The sequence below is a fragment of the Stomoxys calcitrans genome, chromosome 3 (assembly GCF_963082655.1).
Source record: "Stomoxys calcitrans chromosome 3, idStoCalc2.1, whole genome shotgun sequence".
Lineage (NCBI taxonomy): Eukaryota > Metazoa > Arthropoda > Insecta > Diptera > Muscidae > Stomoxys > Stomoxys calcitrans.
In genome coordinates this window covers 124,924,551-124,950,928 of record NC_081554.1, presented here as the reverse complement: position 1 = coordinate 124,950,928, position 26,378 = coordinate 124,924,551, and the positions used below count along the sequence as shown (strand labels likewise).

The window sequence follows — 26,378 nt, the reverse complement described above, 5'->3', positions numbered from 1 at the left end:
TTTTCATAGGGTGTTCCGTTATGACTTTCAAAAACTGTGCCAAATACGGTCCAAATCGGTCTATAACCTGATATAGCTCCCATATAAACCGATCTCCCGATTTGACTACTTGAGCCCTTACAAGCCGCAATTTTTGTCCGATTTGGCTGAAATTGAGCATGTAGTGTTTTGTTTTGACTTCCAAGAACTGTGTTAAGTACGGTCCAAATCGGTTTATGACCTGATGTAGCTCCCATATAAACCGATCTCCCAATTTGACTTCTTAGGCCCTAACAACCTGCAATATTTGTCCGATTTGGCTGAAATTTTACGTTACGACATCCAAAGACTGTCAAATCGGTCTATAACCTGATATAAACCCATATAAACCGATCTCTGGATCATCCTTATTCGGTTCCTAGATGCTTTAATTTTTGCTGGTTTGACAGAAGTTTGGTATGTGGAATAAAATAATGCCCTTCAACCTTAAGTCTAACTTAATTCCTAACTAACTTTGGATACCCACACTTCGACAAAATCCGGTGAAAATTAACCATAAGAAAACGTTGCAGCTTCATCAAATAATGGTCTGATCTAGGCCAAACTCAGCATGAATGTCGAGGGTTGAAAGCAATTTACTGTTCCAAAATTCAGCAAAATCGGATAATATATAAGCTATTGTATTTATGGGTGAAAGACCGAAAATCGGGTGATTGGCAGCTATATCCAAATATGGTCTGAACTGAACCATACTCTGCACCGACGACAAAAGGCCTAACATAAGTGTAGCGAATTCTTGTAACAAATGTGGGTGCTATGTCAAGATATTGTCCGATCGATACAGATGTCAAGTCCACTGCTCCAAGTTTATGCGAAATCGGGTAGTAAATACGGCTTCTGTGAGTGTTAGACCTTAAATCGGGAGATCGGTCAATATGGGTGCTATATCAAGATATTGTCCGATCTGAACCAAATTCGATACAGATGTCAAGTCCACTGCGCCAAGTTTATGCGATATCGGGTAGTAAAAACGGCTTCTGTAGGTGTTAGACCTTAAATCGGGAGATCGGTCTACATGGCGGCTATATCTATATATTATCTGATGTGAACCATATTCGATACAGACACGATTAAGGGTACTGAAACAACTCTCCGCGCCAAACTTCGGCGCATTAGAAATGCGTCTTTAATGGCTCCAAGACATGACCTTAAATCGGAAGATCGGCATATATGGCAGCTTTATCCAAATATTGACCGATCTGAACATGAATGTAAAATTGATTGAATGTAAAATTGCTGCATTTCAACAAAGTTGGACAAAAAATGCGACTTTTATGGGCTAAAACCATTTATCTGGAGGTCTATATGGGGGCTTTACCAAAAATTTAACCTGCCAATGGACAAAAAAAGAATGTATGCGGCTTAATATTCCAACTTTTAATGACTGTAGTGCGATGACAACAGACAGACGAACGGAAGGACAAACGGATGGACACGCCTAGATCATCTTAGAAATTTATCAAGAAAATCTATACTTTTTAGAGTTGGCAAAAATAAAATACCCCCGTTCTTCGATGGTGGGTATAAAACTGAAAAGGATTTTTTTGGAAACCCGCCGACAATGTGCCCCGAATTTGGACATTGGATTCCTACTCTACTCCCAAGTTGATTGCATTGGCCTCCTATTGTCATGTCCGGTTTGGAGGTTGACACGAAGTGTAAAAGTGGATATCAGCGGTTCGTGCTATGCTCTCATTTAAATGTTGTATTGTGCTGGTCGGTCTATATAGTAAGGGGGAAGGCCCTGAAAATGGGGCAGGAGCAATTTTTTATTTAAATAGCAAAAATTTTCTGCTGTTTTTAAATGGTTGCCCAAAAACGTAAAAAATACTTCAAAAGTTTCTATGTTTCCCATTATCTTTTAATTTTAATGGCTTATAGCACAAATAGTTTTCCAATTATCTAAAACTTGTTAATTTTTTGATGATTTTAAACAACAGCTGACAAAATAATTACTAAAATAGTATTTTTGCTTCTAAACAAAAACATTGAAAATAGTTATTTTAATATCAGCAGACTATATATTCTAATATTAGCAGACTAATTTAATTGCGTGTATACCTTTATTTATACCCCCTATATAAATTGTCAAATAAATTTAATAAAATCATAAAAAGTTAACGTGGTTGCCTTGTAGTTACATGTTTATTTATTCTTTTTTATTTTAGTGGCAGCGGAAGGAGACAAGCTTCTGGTACTTGTTGTATCGTTGGCTATGGGCTCTATTTTTTCTCAGTGTATTTTTTTGCTGCCTGGTCCAGCAATTTACCAATGGAAAATTCTTCATATTCTTTACAAATTGGGGCTTTTTGCTTTGTGTAGCCACACAACTTTTGGGTGTACTATTGGTCACAAGATGGCATTTTGATATCGGAGCTGTACGTTCGTCGTTTTATGAAGTGTCTCAATTACGAAAAACCCCCAGGCTGCTTAGACTATACTGGCTTTTGTATGATTTAGCGATGCCGGTGGCTCTTGTCATAACAACTATTTATTGGGCATTTTTACACGGAAAAATGAGTAAGTATTAGCTGTATAAATAAACTTTGTGAATTCATTTGCAATATTAAGAAGGAGAATTGCTAGACTCAATCCTAAGTATTACCGATCGATTCGATGTAATCAATGCATTTGTTGTTTAATTGTTATTAAATTTTTAACATATCACTTTTCCACATACGGCCGAAAACGAAACCGAACCTGAAAACCGGATCAGATTTAAATTTAGCCTACATCATTATCTTCATCTCGATAAGCACTTTGATTGCTATAATAGCCACAATTTTGTGCCGATCTTTACAAATACTATGCTATTTGAATAGAAAGCATTAAACAATAGTCTAAAGCCAGACAATATCCTGCAAGGAATCTCAATAAGATTTCAAGACCAAAAAAGATACAATAGATAGATAGGTATCACTGCCTATACACAAAAAGCAGCACTGGCAGCATAGAGCAAAAGAGTTTTGCAAAAGATGTTTGCATTTGCTGCTATTGGCATTGTTGGATAAGTTGTATTTTAATATGGGAAGTAAATTTGATTTGTTTTCTATTGCGCTTATGAAGCAAGTCGTGTTAAAGAGCCCATTTAAAATTCATATGTGTGCTTTACAACCTACTCTAGTTGGAATGGTATGTAAAGCACCATGATCCATTTGACAACGGCAGCCGATAATTTTTCTTGGTCGAAAATGGATTCCCGAGTAGAAAAGGAGAGCCTAAGCTGCTGTCAATTGAGTCGAAATGCTTGACTTTTCAGCTCAGTCAAAGTAGATGGATACGCAAAAAAAAAAAATAATTCGTTTCACATAAAGGAAATTTTTACCAAGTAAACTTCTTTTCCAAAAAATGCTGGACTGTGTTTGCGATAAAAATACATGTTGTTGCCATAAAATCTTGCAAGAATTTGTGACACACATAAAGTTTTTTTATCCTGTATTCGCTATGCAATTAATAAAACGAAAATTGCTTATGTGTGTTGTTGTTTTCGCACATTTAAATACCTACTTTGGGATGGACATTTATTTATATTACCAATCAATGCTCTAATGATTTTTGGCATATGGCATACCAGTATTTTTGTTCCTAAGACAAATTTTAAAAATGTTCACTTTCCTAGTTTACCACCCGCACTCGACCGAGCTGCTCAATATATTGACTCTTGGCTCAGTCAAAACAAAAAAAGGAAAAAAATCTTGTACGTGCTAATGTGTCTATACCAGTGACGAGCACACAATTGCAATTATGTGCAATCCCATGGTCCATCCAATCCCAATAATGGTCCATCACTGGTCTATATGCTCAAAAACTCATTCATTCTCTCTAGTAGGATAGACACAAGAGAATACATATTGGTCCAACAAACGAATAATCATTTGCGGCTAACGAAGCACTAAAGGGTTAACAATAAACAAAGTAAGTTATGCTCAAAAATGTTACGTTTAATTAGTTGAAGAGAAAAAAATTAGTTGAAAAAAAAATCTACTGAAGTGAAAACAATTTTTGCTTTTCATCCTGTTATTATATTAGCCTTTTACGGCAGTCTGTGTGATGATTACTTTGGGCATTTTTTCCAAAGAGAGTCGAGCCAATGGCCATGATAAATTATGTTCGAGGAGAAGATTTTTATTTGTAAAATATAACTGAAAGGAAATTACCTAATTAACAGCTCCTTGTACACATAGACATTGCGGCCATTGGATACATTTCGAAAGGTGGCAAAAACTGTCTCGTCATTTTATTGCTCTGCTAATTCTCACACCGTCATGACTACTGGTTTGTAGCTCACTTCTGCTTATATCGATATTATATGGAAACAAGTAGAAAGGCGGCTGGGCCGAACTTTGGATACCAACCACCTCAGGTAAATATATTAACCACATTTCGTCATAACCTAGTGAAAAATGTATAATTTATCGATCTGGACCGATTTGGGCCAAATTGAAAATGATATCAAAGGGCCTAACACCACTCACTGTCTCAATAAATGCGCTTTTTATGGGCCCAGCACCTTAAATCGAGAGATCTGTCTATATGGTAGCTACATCCAAATCTGGACCGCTCTAAGCCAAATTTGGAGAAAGATGACGAGGGCCCTAACACAACTCACTGTCCTTAATTTCGGCGACATCGCACATCGCCTTTTATAGGCCCAAAACCTTAAGTCGGGAGATAGTCCATGTGGCAGCTATATCCAAATCTGGACCAATCAGAGGCAAATTGCAGAAAGTTGTCGAGAGACCTAACATCAGTCACTGTTCCAAATTTCGGCGAAATCGGAAATTAAATGCGAGAGATCGGTCTATGTGGTAGCTATATCCAAATCTGAGCCAAATTGAAGACGGATATCGAAGGCTTCATCACAACTCACTGTCCCAAGTTTCGGCGATATCGGACAATAAATGCGCTTTTTATGGGCCCAAAACCTTAAATCGAGAGATCGGTTTATATTGGGGCTATATCAAGATACAGTCCCATATAGCCCATCTTCGAACTTAGAGGGCGCAATTTTTAGCCGATATGGCTGAAATTTTGCATACAGTGTTTTGTTTTGCTTCGCGACAACTATGGCAAGTATGGTTTAAATAAGTTCATAACCTGAATTCATAACCCATATAAACCGAACAACCGTGCACAGTATGGACTAAATCAGTCCATAAACTGATATAGCCGCCATATAAACCGATCTCCCGATTTGAATTTTTGAGCTTCTAGTAATTCTTATACAATTAGGTTAAATTACCAAATTAACATTTACATATGTCATTTTGGTACGATTTTCGACAACTGTGTCAAGTTTGATCTTAATCGGTAAATAACATAACAAGTATAAGAATTGCGCCCATTGGGGCTCACGAAATAATATAGAGAGAACGATTTATATGGGATCTGTATCGGGCTATAGACCGATTCAGACCATAATTAACACGTTTGTTGATGGTCATGAGAGGATCCGTCGTACAAAATTTCAGGCATAACGGATAAAAATTGCGACCTCTAGGGGTCAAGAAGTCACGATCCCAGATCGGTTTATATGGCAGCTATATCAGGTTATGAACCGATTTGAACCATACTTAGCACAGTTATTGGATATCATAACAAAACATGTCGTGCAAAATTTCATTCCAATCGGATAAGAATTGCGCACTCTAGAGGCTCAAGAATTCAAGAACCAAGATCGGTTTATATGGCACCTATATCAGGTTATGAACCGATATGAACCATACTTAGCACAGTTGTTGGTAGTGATACTAAAACACTATGTGCAAAATTTCAGTCAAATCGGATAAGAATTGCGCACTCTAGAGGCCCAAGAAGTCAAGACCCAAGATCGGTTTATATGGCAGCTATATCAGGTTATGGACCGATTTCAACCATACTTGGCACAGTTGTTGGATATCATAACGAAATACTTCGTGCAAAAATTCATTCAAATCGGATAAGAATTGTGCCCTCTAGAGGTTCAAGAAGTCAAGACCCAAGATCGGTTTATATGGCAGCTATATCAGGTTATGGACCGATTTGAACCATACTTGGCACAGTTGTTGGATATTATAACAAAACACGTCGTGCAAAATTTCATTCTGATCGGATAAGAATTGCGCACGCTAGAGGCTCAAGAAGTCAAGACCCAAGATCGGTTTATATGGCAGCTATATCAGGTTATGAACCGATTTGAACTATACTTGGAACAGTTGTTGGATATCATAACAAAACACGTCGTGCAAAATTTCATTTCAATCGGATAAGAATTGCGCAATCTAGAGGCTCAAGAAGTCAAGACCCAACATCGGTTTATATGGCAGCTATATCAGGTTATGAACCGATTTGAACTATACTTGGAACAGTTGTTGGATATCATAACAAAACACGTCGTGCAAATTTTCATTTCAATCGGATAAGAATTGCGCACTCTAGAGGCTCAAGAAGTCAAGACTCAACATCGGTTTATATGGCAGCTATATCAAAACATAGACCGATATGGCCCATTTACAATACCAACCGACCTACACTAATAAGAAGTATTTGTGCAAAATTTCACGGCTAGCTTTACTCCTTCGGAAGTTAGCGTGCTTTCGACAGACAGACGGACGGACAGACGGACGGACATGGCTAGATCGACATAAAATTTCACGACGATCAAGAATATATATACTTTATGGGGTCTCAGGCGAATATTTCGAGTAGTTACAAACAGAATGACGAAATTAGTATACCCCCCATCTTATGGTGGAGGGTATAAAAATGTCATAAAACGCCTGTGGTCAAATCTCTTTTGCAAACAGCGTGTGCAGTAAACAACAAAAACAAAAAACAAGTAAAAAGGCGTTAAGTTCGGCCGGGCCGAACTTTGGATACCCACAACCTCGGGTATATATGTAAACCACCTTTCGTCAAAATGCGTTGAATAATGCATACCTTATGCCCCATTGCAGTTATATAGAAATATGTTCCGATTTGGACCAAATACTTATAAGTACTAGTCATTGTTCCATTGTGTATAACAAAATATTGGTCTTTTAAGTAGCTATTGGGTTGCCCAAAAAGTAATTGTCGGTAATATAGTAGTAATATAGTCGGCGTTGACAAATTTTTTCAACGGCTTGTGACTCTGTAATTGCATTCTTTCTTCTGTCAGTTATCAGCTGTTACTTTTAGCTTGCTTTAGAAAAAAACGTGCGCGAAATTTTGTTTACATTTGTTTGTTTGGCATCAATTTTAATATGGGTATTGAAAGAAGTTCATTTAAAAAACCGAATCAACGCTTGTGATATGCACCTTAAACGCAATGAATTCGATCCGTTTTTAAAATGAATCATAACTGGAGATGAATAATGGATTGTTTACAACAACGTTAGTCGAAAACAATCATGGTCCAAGCATGGTGAACCAGCTCAAACCACTTCAAAGGCTGATATCCACCAAAAGAAGGTTATGCTGTCTGTTTGGTGGGATTGGAAGAGTGTGGTATATTTTGAGCTGCTTCCAAGGAACCAAACGATTAATTCGGATGTTTACTGGGAACAATTGAACAAATTGAATACAGCCATCAAGGAGAAGCGACCAGAATTGGTCAATCGTAAAGGTGTCATATTCCAACAGGACAACGCTAGACCGCACACATCTTTGGTCACTCGCCAAAAACTGAGTGAGCTTGGCTGGGAACTTTTGATGCATCCACCATATAGCCCTGACCTTGCACCATCAGACTACCATTTATTTCGATCTTTGCAAAACTCCTTAAATGGTAAAAATTTCGGCAATGATGAGGCTATAAAATCGCACTTGGTTAAGTTTTTTGCAGATAAAGGCCAGAAGTTCTATGAGCGTGGAATCCTAAATTTGCCAGGAAGATGGCAAAAGGTTATTGAACAAAATGGCAATTATATATTTGATTAAAGTTCATTCTAAGTTTTATTAAAAATGCATTTACTTTCTTTTAAAAATTCCGCAATTACTTTTTAGGCAACCCATATATCAAAAAATAAGCCGATCTGAACCATATACGACGCAGACGTCAAAAACCTAATATAAGTCACTGTGTCAAATTTCAGTGAGATCGGATTATAAATGCGCCTTTTTATGGGGCCAAGACTTTAAATCAAGATATCGGTCCGTGGTGAAAATAGGGTACTAAATTTTTTTATATCTGAAGGGGGGCGGACCCTTCCCCTTACCCTAATTTTCAGAAACACCAGATCTCGGAGATGGGGGGTGCGATTTTGTGTGCTCTCATATAGTACCCTAAAAATAAAAATTTGGTATTCAATTTTCGGATAGGGTACCTAGGGGATCCGCCCCACCCTAAAACCTATCAAACATATATTTAGACCAATCACGACAATATGGGACTCAAATGAAAGGTATTTAATATAAGAAAACGTATTTCATATCCAATTGTCGGAGCAAGTGTTAGGAGGACCACCCCAACCCTCAAAACACCCCTAAATCGGACATATATCCAAATGAGGGACCACGTTTCTGGGGATCCACCCCTTCCCCAAAACACCCCCCAAATAGGACTTATTTACTGTCCATGGCAATATGGGGCTTAAATAAAAGCTATTTGAGTGTGGAATTCGAATCTGATATCCAAATAGTGGACCAAGTGTTTGGGGGCCGCCTCTCCCCAAAAACATACTCCAAAGGGGACGAATTTACGAACATAGCAATATGGGGCTCAAATGATAGGTCTTTGGGAGTAAAGCACGAATCTGATATCAATATTCGGGAAAATTGTCTATGGGGCCACCCAACCCCCACAATACCACCCAAATAGGTAGCATTTGCTTACCATTGCAATATAAGCTCAATTAAGAGGGTTTTTAGAGTAGAACACGAATCCGATATATATTTTCAAGGCCCCTAAAACACCCGCCAGATGGTCATGTTTGGCGACTATGGAAATATGGGGCTCAAATGAAAGGTATTTGGGAGTAGACCAACTGTCTAGGGCACGTCCCACCACCATAACAACCCTCAAATAGGACGTATTTAGTCACCAAGACAATTTGGGTCTTAAAGAGAGTGGAACTAAATATTCATAGTTTTTCGGGCCAATACCCCAAACCGGACATATTGGTGACTTTTGCAATAAGGAGTTTAAATGAGATTAGGAAACTACAATAATTTGATATCCAATTTTGAGGACAATGGTAATATGGGGTTCAAATAAATGATATATAGATATATGAGAATAGAGCACGTTGCTGATAAATTTTCCGGGCTTAGTAATTGGGGGACCACCCCAATCCCCAAAACACCCCTTAATCGGGCATATTTACCGACCATGTCAATGTGGAGCTTAAATGAAAGGTATTGGGGGGTAGAGCAAGAATTGGTATCCACTTTCGGGACCAATTTTGCTGGGGGTCTACCCCTTTCCAAAAATACCCCACAAACAGCAAGTTTTTATTGACCATCGCATTATGGGGCTCAAATAAAGGTATTTGGGAGTAGAATACGAATTTGATATCCAAACACCCCCAAAGGGTTAACATTTTTCGACCATGCCAATATGTGGCTCAAATGAAAGGTATTTGAGATTAGAAAACGAATTTGATAACCTATTTTGGGGCCATGTGTTTGGGGGACGCCTCATTCTGTAAATATGAGGCAATATGAGGTTTATTATATGGTATTTGACAGAAGATTTTCCAGAGCCAAGTATCTGGCGGACTACCTCACCCCCGAAAACACCCCTAAATCAGATATCATGAGAGTATTTTAAGAATGAGTACACCTTACATCCAAACTTAAATTCAAAGACCAATAAAGATCATATGGGATTCAGATAGAGGCACTTATATTGTTAAACTGTTAGTCAAGCGATATACTATTTTCGTAGCATGGTGTTTCACTAAAAGCTCTTTAGTTTTCGAAAATAAATATTCCAAGGAAAATTTTGTTCGATATAAAGTAAAAGAAGGCGCAGCGAAGCGGGCTCGGGTCAGCTAGTAATATCATAAAAAAAAACTAAAACTGATGGGCGAATAAATAGGTCAATTAATAAACACAGATGTTCGTTATACATATATTCCTTGCACATTTCCCACACAATCCATGGTCGTCACCTCACAGATGATTTTTCTTTTACATTTTTAGATAAGCCCAACCGTTTTCCTGTCCTTAGTTTCTCAACACACTGCCTCAATTCGGTGTTCATGCTGGTGGATTTTCTGATAATTGGATTTCCGGTCCGTTTGTTGCACACCCTATATGCTATGTTGGTGCCCATTGTGTTTTTCTGCTTTACCCTGGTCTATTACCTTTGCGGAGGAACGGATGAGTAAGTACACATACAGCGTGTATGGAACAATTAAGTTATTGCATTGCTAATTAAATCTGTTCATGACTTTAACCCTACCTTTTTAGCGTTGGAAATCATTATGTGTATCCAATGCTGGATTGGACACAGCCCAGCCGTTGCGTTATAACATTCATTGGCATCTTTATTCTGTACTGCATTTATCCCACCCTACTTTATGGCATCTACAGAGTAAAGCGATTTTTCCTACATAAATCAGTGGAGAGCGACCGGTCAGTCCATCGTGTGGGCTTAATTTGAGCACATTTCGTCCATGTTTTGGTACACCTACATATCTACCTCCAAACCTAAACGGATACCTCTTCCAGTTCACAAGTATCTGCGAATCAGCCAAACCCCATCAACACTGTCGGCGACATGTTCCACATATATACGTAGGTTAAGTAGAATTCCCCCGAGTCCCCCAAGTAATTTGTGTTCCTTTTTATACCCTACACCAATACTGTGGTACTAATACCCTGTAGCTTAGTGCATTGGTAAGTGTACCGATTGACTCAGAATCACTTTCTGATTCGATTTAGCTTTGTCCGTCTGTCTGTCAAAGCCAAGAGACAAAACCTATTGAAATTCCAAAATATTGTTTTACACAACTGTTGACATTTTTGTTAAATTTTATAAAAATCGGCTCAGATTGATTTTAAACTAACATTGCCCTATTTGCACTTATAGGGCCGTAGTTGAACATATTGGCCCGAAATTTGATGCGTATACTATAACCTCTCCCGAGACCTATCAAAATTGGTTCAGAATTAGATATTGCTCCTACTTTGTACTTATAGGGTAGGTGTAGGGCATTATGTAGTCCGCACCGCCGGACTTTTGTCTTTCCTCCTTTCTGGTTTCTCTTTGTAAAATTTAAAATATTTTAATTGTCTTTATGGGGCACTCATGTAGGTTCATTATTATCTATTGTAAATCGTAGGATTAGCACAATTAGACTCTAATTAAATGCGATGGTATTAACAAGTGTAACGTACTCTTTAAGCTTCGAATGTTTAGGTGACTATGATATTTTTAAACAGTAGAATAGAAACTCAATAGAAATAAGATAGATTTAAATATAAAAAATCTTAAGTTAACCATTTATGACTAAAGAACGGGTCATTGAACCTTTCGAAACGTTATCAAAAAATTGTACACGAGTACGTATGTGATTTTGAATTTAAAAAGACTTTGAAGTTGTGAAATAAATTGAAAGATTTGCTTTACCGAACGTGTTTTTCTTGTTGGGTCAGATTAAAGATGCATCAAGTCATACGATGTATCAAGATGAGTTCTCATCGATTATACATACGATGCATTAAAGTGACAAAGAAACGATATGTGAATGTACATAGAGAAAAACAAGTAGGAGCGCATTAAGTTCCGCCGGGCCGATTCTTATAATTCGCACCCTTCCCCATGAACGGCAAGTGTCATTTTCTTTGAATGACTTTGACATATATATAGGACAAACATCAAGTTGTGGACGGACATTAATCGTACTTGTGATGACGGTTGGAAGTCATAAAAAATGCAAAATTTTTGCAAATTTGCCCGTGAACATTCCATTAAGGAACAGGGGCAAACTTCTCACACATCCGTGCGTGCTGCCCGATTCAAGTTTAAGCTCAATGATAAGGAGCCTCCTTTTTATAGTCGAGTCCGAACGGCGTGGCGCAGTGCGACAACTTTTGGGGGCGAAGTTTTTCTATGGCATAGTACCTCACAAATGTTGTCAGCATTAGGAGGGGATAACCACCGCTGAAAAATGATTTTCTTAAAAATTCCCATGCTAAAATTTCAGCCAAATCGGATAATATCTGCTGCCTTCAGAGGCTCAAGAAATCAAATTGGTCTATCGGTTTATATAAGAGCTATATCAGGTAATAGACCGACTTGGATCAAGTAAATACGTGCCGAACCGACCACTAGGGTTCTGCTAAAACTTTACACAAAATGAACTTAGTTGAAGGCCGTAGTTGTTCCATACGTACCAAATTTTTGCCAAACCAGGCAGAAATTACAGCTTCTAGGGGCCATAGAAGGCTAATCGGAAAGTCTGCTAAAGGCGACATATGAAAGTTCATATGAAAGCTATATAAGACTATAGACTAGCTCGGAGCTCGGTTTCTAGGCGCTCAACATGTCAAATCGGGAGATCGGTTTATGTAGCAGCTACAATTTGCACCATACTTGGCGCGATCGTTGAAATTTGTAACAGAACACAACGAGCAAAATTCATGGCATTTGGATAATAAATGCAGCTTCTAGGAGCTCAAGAAGTCAAGGGGAAGGACCCATCTGCAATCCCCAATGACCTACCTCAATAAGAAGTATATGTGCAAAATTTCGAGTGGCTTGCATTAAGCTTTCGACCGCTATCGTGATTTCCCCAAACGGACTGTGGAAATATTGATCAATATTTCGACAGAAATGTCTAGATTTGTAGTCCCTCTCCCCATCCTATATTGGTGGGTATCAAAAATTGCCTTCTCTTCCGTTATTTTGCAGAATGTGCTGAGGCAGTAATATTCCAAACTGTGCATATGATTATGACAAGTGTTACCGTTGTGCGACTAAAGTCTGAATTTCTGACCTTTTTAGTGTCAAATAACTATTTTGTGACCTTTTAAAATTTACATTTTTTTGTGACTTTACTTTCCAATCGAATTTCGAAATATGTGTCTGTCTCCGCTCTCAGGTTTTCCTGTTTGTTTGAACTGCCTGATGTTTATTCCCATGACATTTTGGTTGAAGCAATTTCTTGAGTTCATTCAAATCCTAGTCAATGTAAGCGGATAATATCTTAATTTTTGTAAAGAGAAACAATCGCATTTACAGATTATAGTTCGGAAACTTTCTTCTATATTTATACCCTACACCAATACTATGTTACAGGGTATTATAACTTAGTGTATTTGTTTATAACACCCAGAAGGAAGTATACCGATCGACTCAATCACTTTATGATTCGATTTAGCTATGTCTGTCTGTCTGTCCATGTTAATTTGTGTACAAGGAAAGGTCGCAATTTTTGTCTGATCGTCTTCAAATTTTGTACAGGCATGTCTGCAGCCTAGAAATGAAGCCTATTGAAATTGGAAAAAAATCGGCTCAGATTTAGATATAGCTCCCACACATATGTATCGCCCGATTTTCACTTCGAGAGCCGCGGCAAGCGCTACTATTGACCAATTTGCCCAACATTTTGCATTAAGTAACCTCTACGACTATCACAATATCTAAAGGGTTTAGTCGGAATCGGGTCAATTTAGACAAGGCTGCCATGTATATGTTCGTCCGATTTTAACTAATATTGCAATAATATCGTCGTTTTTTAATTGATTCTCGCGAAATTGTGTACGACCATTTCCCTTATCACTCTCAATATTTCGTATATTTCGTATTTTGCATACATAGAGCCGTAGTTATTACAATTTTGAACACATTTGCTCAAAATTAGATACGGATTATTTTATAACACATTTGGTTCCGAATTAGATATAGCTCCCAATTTCTACATATAGAGTAGGTCTAGGGTATTATAGAGTCGCCACCGCCCGACTTTTGCCTTTTCTTACTTGTTTTACTGATGATCAAATGCCAGATAACGTCACCATGCAAAGGGTGCAAATCAGTTTAGAGTTAGATATACTTCACGTACATACATTACCCAATTTGCATTTATAGAACCGTAACAAGCTCATTTATCAACAAATATTGTCGACAACTGGACTTCTTTTAATCTAATTTGGACATTTCTTCACTTAGGTTAGCGTTTCTAAAAGTCACGACCTACCGACTTACTTAGTTGGTAGTTTATATTCCTTTGTAAAGTGCTCAATAATCATTGAGAGACTTTTTTGTGGGACTTTTTTAAGAAAAAACAGACTTTTTGTGCGACGATTATAAAATTTGCAACAGTAACTCCAATTATAATTAATGGCAACTCATGCATAGGTGAACATGAAGGGCAACTTATATAGAAACCATAACATACTTTTAGGCTGTTTATATTTTCAGATTTTCAAAGTAAGAAGTGAAGTAGTAGGTACGCACCGGAGACTGCCCTGAACGAGGTTGTGCATGAAATAGAAGAATTCTTCGATGCCAAAACGTACCCGCTGGCGGTATGCATTGACATCGAGGGGGCTTTTAAGATGTGCGGACGGACCGACACACTGGTCGAATCCTTAGATCAGTAGCGGGTGGATCCGGTCCTTACAGACTGGATAAACCATATGCTAAAGAACATGTCGATAAATGACGTAAATATAAGTGAAAAAGTGGTACAAAGCAAGCCACAGACGACATTTTATTGCCACACCTATGGGTGACCAACATAAAAGACCTATTACGGATACTGACTAAGGAGGGATTTGAACTCGTCTGCCACGCAAACGATGTTATACTTCTAAGGGGTAAGGAGCCGAACCAGTTATGCAGAAGTGTCTTGCAGGTGACACACGACAGGGCTAGACCCAGGGGTCTCAATTTTAACCCAGAGATGACTAAAATCTGCTGTTCACGAGGAAGACGAAGGTGGGCCAATTTGACGCACCCCATTTCCTTGGCACCCACACCTATAGGAGGGGAAGACAACATGCTGCGATCTTACGCCACTACCTCAGCTGTTAGGTCTTTGTAGTTCATTTTGAGCCTATTCCAAAAAAACTTTAAAATTTTTTCGCAATAGGCAGTACCTACACCGAGATACGGATATTTTTCTTTGAGGAGCCCAATGAAAACACGTCCGCTTCACTCAACGGTTACTTTGTAATGGAAAAGGGAATTAAATCGTAAACATTTTCGTGCAATTATTTTTACAACTTTCGACGTGGATTAACTCAACAACAGTGCATCGATGAACTTAAATCAATTTTTGGTGATGAAGCTCCATCAAGGACCAATGTTTATCGATGGTATTACGAATTCAACCGAGGTCAACCGTCGGATTGAGACAACCTTAGGCATTAGTAGGACCAGTATACATTCAATATTGCATAAACATATGACCGTCAAAAGAAGAATTGTTCGCGTTGGATCCCACACAATTTGTCAATCGCTCAGAAAAGAGGCTCGTGTCGATTGATCGAAACAAATGCTTCAAAAATACGAAACAACTGTACATTTGAGCACTCAAAACATCGATTTGACTTGGCACCGAATGACTTCTTTTTATTCCCGTAAGTAAAGAATCAAATGAGAGGTCAACGTTTTTCGACACATGAAGAAGCGGTTGATGCGTTCAGAATTCATGTTTTGGAGATACCTCAATGAGAGTGGCAAAGGTGCTTCGACAATTGGTTCAAACGCATGCAAAAGTGTATAGATCTTATGGGGGAATAAAGCGATTTTCGTTGATAAATATTTGTTTTTGTGTTCTCTAATCCCAAAATATAAAAGGCAACCCTCGTATGTACATGTACATATAGACACATGTTAATAATATCGTGTGAAAGCAACTTGACAGACATTATTCCAGCTATAAAAATAAATAATTACGTCAATACACACTTACATATTGTAAAAAATAATGGCTAGCGAACAAAGTATCAAAAACTAACGATTTTCTAAAATTATGCGAAACGTGCAAAGCTGAGTAAATGCGGCATTTTTACTTAAATACACTTTTTGCTGTGTGTTTTTTTTTATTTATTAGTTAGTAGTAATATTTTTTTAAACTTGTACAATGGAAGAATTTAACAAAATAAAAAAAAAATTAGAAACAGATTTTGCTCAATGGCTGATGTTTTAATGGCGAGACAATTTCTGCACGGCACTGTAAGTACGACAACCCCATGTACAGCCATAGAAGCCTTCACACCTAAGGGTTGGTACTCTATTCGGTTTTGTGAACAATTGTCAAACTCTACATAAAAAAACGTATAAGCTAAAAACATGTGAAATAAATAATGGTTAAAGCGGAGTGCTTTGTTCAGATTTCGGAATTGTTGCGAAAAACCTAATAAAATATCATAACTTTTTATACCCTCCACCATAGGATGGGGGTATACTAATCTTGTCATTCTGTTTGTAACACCTCGAAATAGGCGTCGAAGACCCTAAAAAGTATATATATTCTTGATCGTCATGACATTTTATGTCGATCTAGCCATGTCCGTCCGTCTTTCAAAGGAATAAAGCTAACCGCTTAAAATTTTGCACAAATACTTTTTAAAGGTGTAGGTCGTTTGGGATTGTAAATGGGCCAAATCGGTCCATGTTTTGATATAGCTGCCATATAAACCGATCTTGGGTCTTGACTTCTTGAGCCTCTAGAGGGCGCAGTTTTCGTCCGATTTGAAATTTTGCACGTGGTGTTTCGGCATCACTTCCAACAACTGTGCTGAGTATGGTTGAAATCAGTTTATAACCTGATATAGCTGCCATATAAACCGATCTCGGGCCTTAACTTCTTCAGCTGTTAGAGGGAGCAATTTTTTCCGATTTGGCTGCAATTGCACGTTGTGTTTTGGTATTACTTCCAACAACTGTGCTAAGTATGGCGTTAATCGGTACATAACCTAATATAGCTGCCATATAAACCGATCTGGGATATTGATTTCATGAGCCTCTAGAGGGCGAAATTTTAATCCGATTTTGTACAATGCATTCTCCCATGACCTTCAACATGCGTGTTCAATATGTTCTGAATCAATCTCTAGCTTGATACAGCTCTCATATGAACCGATCACCCGATTTTGCTTCTTGGGCCCTTACAAGGCGAAATTCTTATCCGAATGCTCCGAAATATTACACAATGACTTCTACAATGTTCAGCATTGAATTCATTTACGGTCCGAATCGGACTACAATTTGATATAGCTCAAATAGCATAAGAGTTCTTATTCATAATTCTTTGTTTGCCCAAAAAGAGATACCGCGCAAACAATTGTTTTATATGGGGTTTGATTGTTGGTCATATGAATAGCCGAATAGAGTACCAACCAGCGTTGACGTTTTGGAAACTTTTCTACCAAATTTCGTAGGATTTACTTTCAACTTTAAGGGTTTGATCGGATGGACGGCCCATTTCGATTTTGGTGATGGCAGATGTCGACGAGGGAGAAGAGCAGGGCTGCACACCTAGGAATAATTGGAGTGGGATAGTCAAAGACTGTCATCAGTATACTCCGATGTTCTTGCGAAATTTCCTGGGTCTCCTCAGTTTGTAACGGTGCAAGCTGGTAATGTATCGTTGTGCGTTAAAAAAGATTGTTTAGATCTGGCCAGATGCAGCACTAGATTTAGTCAAGATGGAAGATATTCCTTCTCGACCAATGGCGCATGATTGCATACCAAGGATTCCCTCAGATCCTGAATCGATACTTGGAAGATTAAGGGAATGTAATCCCAATCTTTCAACCACCGACTGGAAGATTGGATGGGGCTGATGGTGACTGGAGCTATGCAGTATTCGTACTCAACTCCGACTGTCTCGCAGACCTCAACAAGTCTGAAAGGGTTGTATCCTACGGATTCAACAAGTTGAAACTGAAGGTCTATAGAGGCGGTGGGGTTGGAGGATCAGGAGACGACTCAGCAGTTGTTGCTGAACACTTGCCTGAGGAACTATCGACCACATAGCTTATGTCTGGAGGATTGCAGGAGACAGAAAATCCCCTTGCCACAATTGAGATAGGAGGGGATGGCATCGAAACGGAACCCGACAAGCCCTTTGTGGGTGGCTCATCCAGTTGGACTAGGCTAACCCTGCCCCTGGATGCGTACGGAAGCTCATCATGACAAGTTCTAACGAATCTTGTGAGGATGAACTACTGGTGGAATCAGAAGACGATGCTAACACAACAGTAGTGGAAGTTCTGAATCCTGACTATGGTCCGGTTTCTACAGATAAATCTCCACCATTGTAAGGCGGCACTAAAGGTCACCTGATGGCAGGGGAATTGAACGTGGTCCTTATCCAGGAACCATGGGTGTGTGGAGGAATGGTTCGTGAACTAAGAATACCAGGATTTGAACTTCTCTAGGGTACGGGTAATGGGAGACACAGAGCTTGTATTCTTGTAAAGTGTAGTCTAAACGTTTTTATTCTTCCGCCGCTAAGCGGTGCAGATTTAGTAGTAGCCAGCCTTGAAATAAACAAGTCTAATTACTGGCTCGCTTCCCTAAATATGGCACACGATTCAGAGATGCCGCCTTCAAACCTTAAGTAGCTGGTAGGGAAGAACAGCCTCATTGTAGGAAGTAATGCTAATGCACATCACCATATATGGGGAAGTTCGGATGTCAACGAAAGGGGTGAGCTGCTTATTGAATATTTTATAAGTTGCCATTTGACAATTTGTAATAAAGGGGATAAACCGACCTTTGTTACCAGGACCAGGCAGGAGGTACTAGATAGCGGTCCCTCGGCTAAACAGAAGAAAGGCGGTTTGGGATAAATTTCGACACAAATTCTGCACCACTATACCTTCTAGACTAGGAGTAGTGGTCAAGCGGATCACGAAGGCCCTGAATGACTCGCTTGTGTCAGCATGCCCTAGTGCCAGCCAAGGGGCAAACAGCGAGCGCCATGGTGGACCCCAGAGCTGGTTGGTCTAAGGAAGGACTGCAGAAAACTCTTTGCCAAAGCAAAAGCCACAAGAGCACTACATTATTAGGACATCTGACTGAGCTAAGAAAATGTAAGGGCGAGCTATGAAAGGCTCAAAAAATCCTGGGTAGAATCCTGCAGCTCCGTAGAGGATACATCTGAGGCCACTAGGCAAAGGAAGATTCTGTCCTCGAGACCTATTTGTCAGAAGTCATAGAATGTATGGACAATGTCTAGTGAGGAAACACTAGAACTCGTTGATACACATTTCCCGTGAAAATTCTCCAACGGACAAAGTTGTGCCAGAAGAGATTGTCACCGGTATGCATTCGTCGGAGGTTATTAGGGAAATTGTGTCTGAGCAGAAAATTCTTTGGGCGATAAGAAGTTTCGACTCCTTTAAGTCGCCAGGCCCTGATGATGTATAACCGGTTGAATTACAAGCTGTGTCTGATAGACTGGTTCCCTGGCTTAGGGTGATATACTCTGCTTGTATCAGAATGTCATAGATACCTGGGGGATGGGGGGACACGAAGGTCACTTTCATTCCGAAAGCAGAAAAACCGAAATATTTTCGACCTATTAGTTTGTCATCCTTTATGCTGAAGACTCTTGAGGGGTTGTTGGAAACATATCTTAGGGCAAAGATCCCTGGAGATCGACTGTTACGACAGCATCATGCATATAGTAAGCGCAAATCCACTAAAACAGCCCTTCACGACCTAGTCGGCTACATAGAGGGTTCTCTCGCTGTCAAGGAATATACAATGGTAGCATTTGTAAAACCGACGTCAATCATGAAGAAGTTGGAGTTTCTAGGCATCAACTCTACCGTAAGATAGTTTATCAATAACTTACTTACTAAAAGATGCATTACGGCAGGCTTGGGATCTGTGGATCTAAAAAGATGGGTCAGCAGAGGAACTCCTCACGGAGGTTTACTGTCTCCTCTACTTTGGAAAATAGCCATTAACAGCATATTATTGTCTCTGAAGAAAAAGGTGTAAAAATGGTCGCGTATGCTGATGACGTGGCTATTGCGGTTAGGGGAAAGTTTCCCAGCACTCTATGAGATATACTTCAAGAAGCTCTACGTGCAACAGCAAATTGCAGGAGATACAAGTTGCACAGTGGAACCTGTCTCCTTGGGTGGAGAGAATGTTCCATTTACAGAAAGCGCAAAATACCTGGGTGTTTTGCTGGACAGGAAATTGAACTTCACTGAATTCAATGCTACATCTTATGCCTCTGGAAATTGTGGCTACCCAAATTACAGAAGGAGTTTCAATTTAGGTTCTCATTTCTTTGAGAACCTTTCTGATTTAGTGGATATGAAAGTTATTGTGTTAAAAAGCCCAATAACTTTCATGTTCTGGATGGTTCAACAGTAGGAACTAGAAGGCATCTTCTTTCTTCTGTTCCTGTGGTATCACAATGGACGAAAACGTCTGCGTGAGTCTGATAGCAGACTACCACTTAAGCCTAACCTAACCTAACCTAGCGAAATTGTATTTTAGTTCCCACCACAATAGAATAGAGGGCATATTCATTAAGTCTTTCCGTCTGAAACACATCGAAATATCCATATCTGACCCTAAAAAATACATTCTTTATCGTCGTAACAATTCTAAGAACATTTAACGATGACCGTTGTTCTGTCCGTCTGTCCGTCCGTCAGTGTGCCTATATGTCAAAAATTTGGATATTGAGCTGAAATTTGGGACAGGCCCATATTTTCCCATATTCCTTGAATGAGCCAAATCGAATTATATTTGGATATAGCTGCCATATAGGCCGATCCACAGTGGGATAAAACCTAAAAAAGCCTAGTAAAAAATATGCCATTTGAGACCGGATAGAGATAAATCTTTAAAATGACAGGCCCCTAAAGTTGGTTGCCTCGGTATTTCGTAAAATTGTTGTGGCTGCCAAATCTTTATTTCTGTTCCGATTTTCATCCCACTGTGCGATTTGCCGATTTATGGTCTATAGCCTATAACAGTCGCATATATTATCAGATTTCGCTGAAATTTGGAACAATGATATATTGACCACATTCCGTCCGATTTGAGGTTTAGAGCCCATAGAAGGCGCATTTGTTACCTTTTTTCTGAAATTTGATACTTGAGTTGTATTGCAAATTTGCCCATGCACATTCCAATAAGAAACAGGGGCAAACATCTAACATATCATATAACCACCGCTAAAAAATTGTCTGATGTTCACAGCGGGATTTGAACCTATGCGTTCGGCGTCATAGGTGGACATACTAGCCTTTGCGCCACGGTGGCCTTGAGTTTCATTAGGCCCCTCGATTCCTGTGCCGAGTATGGTCAAGATCGAATTGTATTTGGATTTATATGATGTGTTGTATTAGATCCTAATGAGCTAATAAGAGACTCCGTTATTTCCCGAAATTGAAAAAAATTTAAAAAAGTGAGTAGTTTTGGCTCCCATCACCCACCACCCCGGGTATATATATAAACCCCCTTTCGACACAATCCGTTGAAACTTGTATAACTTAAGCACCCAAATTCGGCACGAACATTGAGTGGTCTAATAAATATAAGTCAATGTTCAATCTTGTAGAACAAACTATTGGTCTTTTTGCCAGCATATGCAAATAAAAACCGATCTGAACCATATAGGAAACGGATATTGGAAAGCCTCATATAAGTCACTGCGTCAAGGACATAATAATCATCCTATTTTATTATAGCTACACTACTATATCCGTTGTTATTGATGTATCAGTGTGTTAAACTCTGAGGCGGCAGTCCTTGCCAATGAAGAAATCCATCGAGTCAATCCGGTACGTACAACCGGCTGCCATGGGATTGACTATATCCTTAGTTATAACTTAATAGTGGCTGGTCTCTATCATGTTTTATTCAGGTGCCGAGAACTCATATACAAGTAACAATTTCAGACAATAAATCTACTTTTTATGGTATTAAGACCCTAAATTGGAAGATCGGTCTATATGACAGCTATATCTATTTAGTCTGATCTGACTCTTATTTGGGGCGGATGTCGGAAGGCTTAAACCAAGCTACTATTTCAAATTTCGACGAAATCGGGTAATAAATGAAGCTTTTATGAGCATTAGACTCATAACCGGCATGCCGGTCTATATGACAACTATATCTAAATACATTCCGATATTTACTACATTTGGGTCAGATAGCCACTGACTCAAATTTCAGCGAAATTGGGTAAACGGCAGATCTGTATATATGGCAGCTATATCTAAATATAGTTCGATCTGAAACATATTTGGGGCGGATGACGGAACAATGGCTCAACCATATTTGGGTCCTATGTTGAGAGGCCTGTTTTAAATTTCATCGATATCGGTTAAAAAATAAAGCTTTTATTGGCTTCAGACCCCTTATAGGGGGATTGGTCTATATGACGGCTATATCTAAATATAATCCGATCAGAACCACGTTAATGTCGGATATCGGGAGGCCTAAAACCACTCACTCTTTCAAATTTCAGCGTAACAAGGTAATAAATAAAGCTTTCATGGGCTTCAGAATCCTTATTGGTAGATCGGTCTGTATGATAGCTATATCTAAATATAGTCAGATCATATTTGGGTTCTATGTTGGGAGGCCTAAAACTACTCTCCGTTTTAAATTTCATCGAAATCGGGTAATAAATAAAGCTTTTATGGTTTTCAAATCCTTTATCGGGAGATAAGTCCATATGGTAGCTATATCTAAATATAGTCCGATCCATATTTGGGGCAGTTGTTGGGAGGCCTTAAACTACTCACTGTTTCTAATGTCAGCAAAATCGAATGAAAAATAAAGTTTTTATGAGCATAAGACCCTTTATCGGAAAATCGGTCTATATAGCAGCTATATCCAAATATGGTTCGATTTGTGTCTTTAAGAACTTAACCAGCGTGCAGCGTGCCAAATATCTCAATTTTTGAAGGCTCTAGAGGGATTACAACAGACGGACGGACAGACACACGGACATCGTTAAATCGTCTTAGAATTTTACGACGATCCGAAAAATATTGGGTTGCCCAAAAAGTAATTGCGGATTTTTCATATAGTCGGCGTTGACAAATTTTTTCACAGCTTGTGACTCTGTAATTGCATTTTTTCTTCTGTCAGTTATCAGCTGTTACTTTTAGCTTGCTTTAGAAAAAAAGTGTAAAAAAAGTATATTTGATTAAAGTTCATTCTAAGTTTTATTCAAAATGCATTTACTTGCTTTTAAAAAATCCGCTATTACTTTTTGGGCAACCCAATATATACTTTGTAAGGTCGGAAATTGATATTTCGATGTGTTGCAAACGGAACGACTAAATGAATATACCCTCTATCCTACGGTGGAGGGTATAAAAATATTTTCACACAGCTACCATGTGGATCACCCTACCATAGCTACCGCAAAAATGGCAACAACCCAAAATTTTGACATAAGGTTAAATTTTTTAAGCGTACTTTAAGGGTAAAAATAATAGAGATATTAAATTGTTGAATATTTTGATGTGAGAGGTAGCGGTTCACCCCTAGGTGGTTTGCAGTAATATTCAAATAAAAACACGTGTTTTGTGCCAATAACAAATTGTATTCCCCTGCCAAATATGGGTTGGTAAATTGTTTGTGTTTTGTCTCATTCAAACGTCATAATCATACTCATCAACTCAGCATGAAAAGAAGATAAACAGAAACAGTAAATGAAGTTTTTTCCCCTACAATTTGCAAAGAGATTTCGTTAGTAAAGAGAACGAACAAATCTGATGATCACCATGCCATCATTACACCTGAATTCAGTGGCCACTTGTGGTATGGCGTTGCTGTTAAGCAAAGCTTTGGTCTCAGTTCGTTATTAAGAGTCGAGTTGTGAAGTCACTGGTAGCGCGTGTTTGCAGATTTTTAACGATCGTACAAAACAAATACTTAACGATTACAGTTAAATGTTAGCAAAAGGTGTGTGTGTGTGTGTGTGTATTTAATTGAAAAGAATATAAACAAACGGAGTTAAAAAAAGAAGCGCGAAATTTACAGCAAGAGAAAAAAGCTACCGAAAGAGTGCAAACTCTTCTATTGAAACAATTCCGTAAAACAGATGTTGGGCCATTAAAAATCAACGTCTAACACTTTGTTTGCGCGACTTAACATAAATTAATGGTGGCACTAATCAACTTCATAAGATTTTTAATTGCTGTAACAATTCTTCAGGTTTTTTTTTATCTGAAGGAAGTTTTGCGTTTGCATTGCATGTAATTGACCCACTTAACAGATCGGACCAGTAGAGTCGAGTGGTGTATGGTTGGTAGGTAGGTTTGTGAAACCTCAACAAATGCTGTCGTTGTAAATGGCGTTGGCCCTGTTTGAAGTCGTCTCATTTATTTATTGTAAATAGTTTAACGTCTTTGAATACAGTTTTTGGTAGTCTATACAAATGAACAATGCCGCAAATGCGTTTGTGTGCATGTTTGTGATTGGCATATAATTCTCATTTATTGAATAACTAACTGGTAGAGTGGCCTCAAGGTAAATTGTGTTTTTGTGCTACCTCAACTATCAACAAATTTGGCTAGTGCGCTTGCGCGCAGAGAATAATAAAAACAAATAATTGTGCTGTGCTGCTTGTTTGGGTGCGACGGTACTCTGCGCAAGTTTAAGCATTTTGTTCCCGTGCTGTGGCTTTGAAAAAGACGATCTTATCGGCAAATCAATGATTAGTCAGTTAATCAAATATAATTTGAAACAAAGAGTGGAGAGTGAAAAAAAAAACTGTCTCTGAAAGTGTCAGAGACTTCAAATGTAATCTACAAAGAATTGATGCCATTTAACAAATTGCATATGTATGTATGTCCGTTTGAACGGAAAAAAAAGTAAACGGTCGAAATAGAGATAAATACCAACCTATTGAATATTTGAACCAGGTAATACACAACGGTAACATTTGAAAAATGAATGGTGAACAAACGGCCCTAGGCCAATGGTGTATTGTGTTATGTAATTCAATGACCATCTTATGTCTTGATATTTCATCGATAATGATGACTTTGTGCAAGCTTATCGATTTTTATAACTGTTTATTACATGTGGTCGACAAAAAACTCAGCTGGAAGATGAGCCTAATTCATTTCCATAACATGATCATAGGCAGTGGCAGTCCGCTTTGAATGGGCTGAAGGTCGATTTGAAAACATGGTATAAATAGAAAGTCCAATGGTTAGACATTTTTCATTTGCATTTTTAGGCAATTTCAATTTATTAGAGGAAATAAAAGAAGTAAAAATTCGTCAAGTTTTCCTGACCGGGATTTATTTTTCCTACTACATGGTTCGTGTTTGTCAAGATCTTTGGATCTATCTTCTTATGTGCCGAAACAAATAATTGGGGAAAAAAATGAGAAGACCGCCCTATATGGTAGCTATCTATGTTCTGGACCATACTTGGCATTATTGTTTGAAGGAGAACTCAATGTGCAAAACTTTAGCCAAATCGGATTAGAATTGCATGCTGTTGTCAACCAGGAAGTCAATTCGAGGGATCGATTTGTATGACAGTCAGGTTTTATGAGGTATGAATAGAGATGGGCGATGGGTAAATACCCAAAAGATAAATACCCAAAAGCTGGGTATTTACAATTTTGCCGATATCGTGGACATACAAATATTTTCCAAACAATTTTTGATGATATCGTATTCTTTGTATAAAAACCTGCTCTTCTGATCTCATAAAATCGGATTTTAGTTATATATAGCCGCTATATAGACCGATCTCCTGACTTAAAGTCTTGAGGCAATAAATTGGTCATTTTTAATCCGATTTCAATGAAATGTGCACAGTGAGTAATGGTACCCCTCCAAACCTTTTTGTTGGAGATCGTCCAAATCGGACCATATTTGGATATAGCTGCCATATAGACCGATCTCCCGATATGGAGTATTGATCTCATAATAGGAGCATTGTTCATCCGATTTTGATGAAAGTTGAAATTGGTGGTCATAACAAAATTTGATATTGGTGGTCATAACAAAACCCATGTGTGTTCCTTATAGACTCAAAAACGGCTGAACCGATTTTCTTGAAATTTTCACAGATGGTGCATAATGATCCCGTGGTGAAAATAGCACACTACATTTTTTGATATCTGAAGGGGGACCGGATCCTCCCCCTTACCCTAATTTTCAGAAACGCTAGATATCGGAGATGGGTAGTGCGATTAAGGCGAAATTTTGTGTGCTCTCTTATAGTAACCTAAAAATAAAAATTTTGTATCCAAATTTCGGATGGGGTGTCTGGGGGCAGCCCCACCCCTAAACCTACAAAATATTTATAGACCAATCACGACAATATGGGACTCAAATGAAAGGTATTTAGGATTAGAAAACGTATCTGATATCCAATTGTCGGAACAAGCGTTTGGGGGACCACCCCAACCCCAAAATACCCCTGAATAGGACATATTTACCCACCATGGCAATATGGG

The 26,378-nt window shown here is 38.6% G+C and overlaps 2 protein-coding genes across 4 annotated transcripts in view; both read left to right on the top strand.

Moving 5' to 3' along the window:
* Window positions 1-11,574, top strand: part of LOC106083674 (protein rolling stone-like) — a 61,411-nt gene extending 49,837 nt beyond the window's left edge. The window contains exons 2-4 of the mRNA XM_013246834.2: window positions 2,208-2,559; window positions 10,144-10,327; window positions 10,414-11,574. Coding sequence (XP_013102288.1) covers window positions 2,208-2,559; window positions 10,144-10,327; window positions 10,414-10,606 — 729 coding nt within the window. The 3' untranslated portion in view covers window positions 10,607-11,574. The remainder of the gene's footprint in view (window positions 1-2,207; window positions 2,560-10,143; window positions 10,328-10,413) is intronic.
* Window positions 11,575-23,739: 12,165 nt separating this feature from the next.
* Window positions 23,740-26,378, top strand: part of LOC106083673 (protein rolling stone) — a 55,116-nt gene continuing 52,477 nt past the window's right edge. Inside the window, exon 1 of one of the 3 annotated variants that reach the window (XM_013246831.2) lies at window positions 23,740-23,860. The gene's annotated coding sequence lies outside the window, so the exon portion shown is untranslated. Of the gene's footprint in view, window positions 23,861-23,920; window positions 24,211-26,378 lie in introns of those variants that run through there. The other 2 variants (XM_013246833.2, XM_013246832.2) reach the window with 2 other exon arrangements.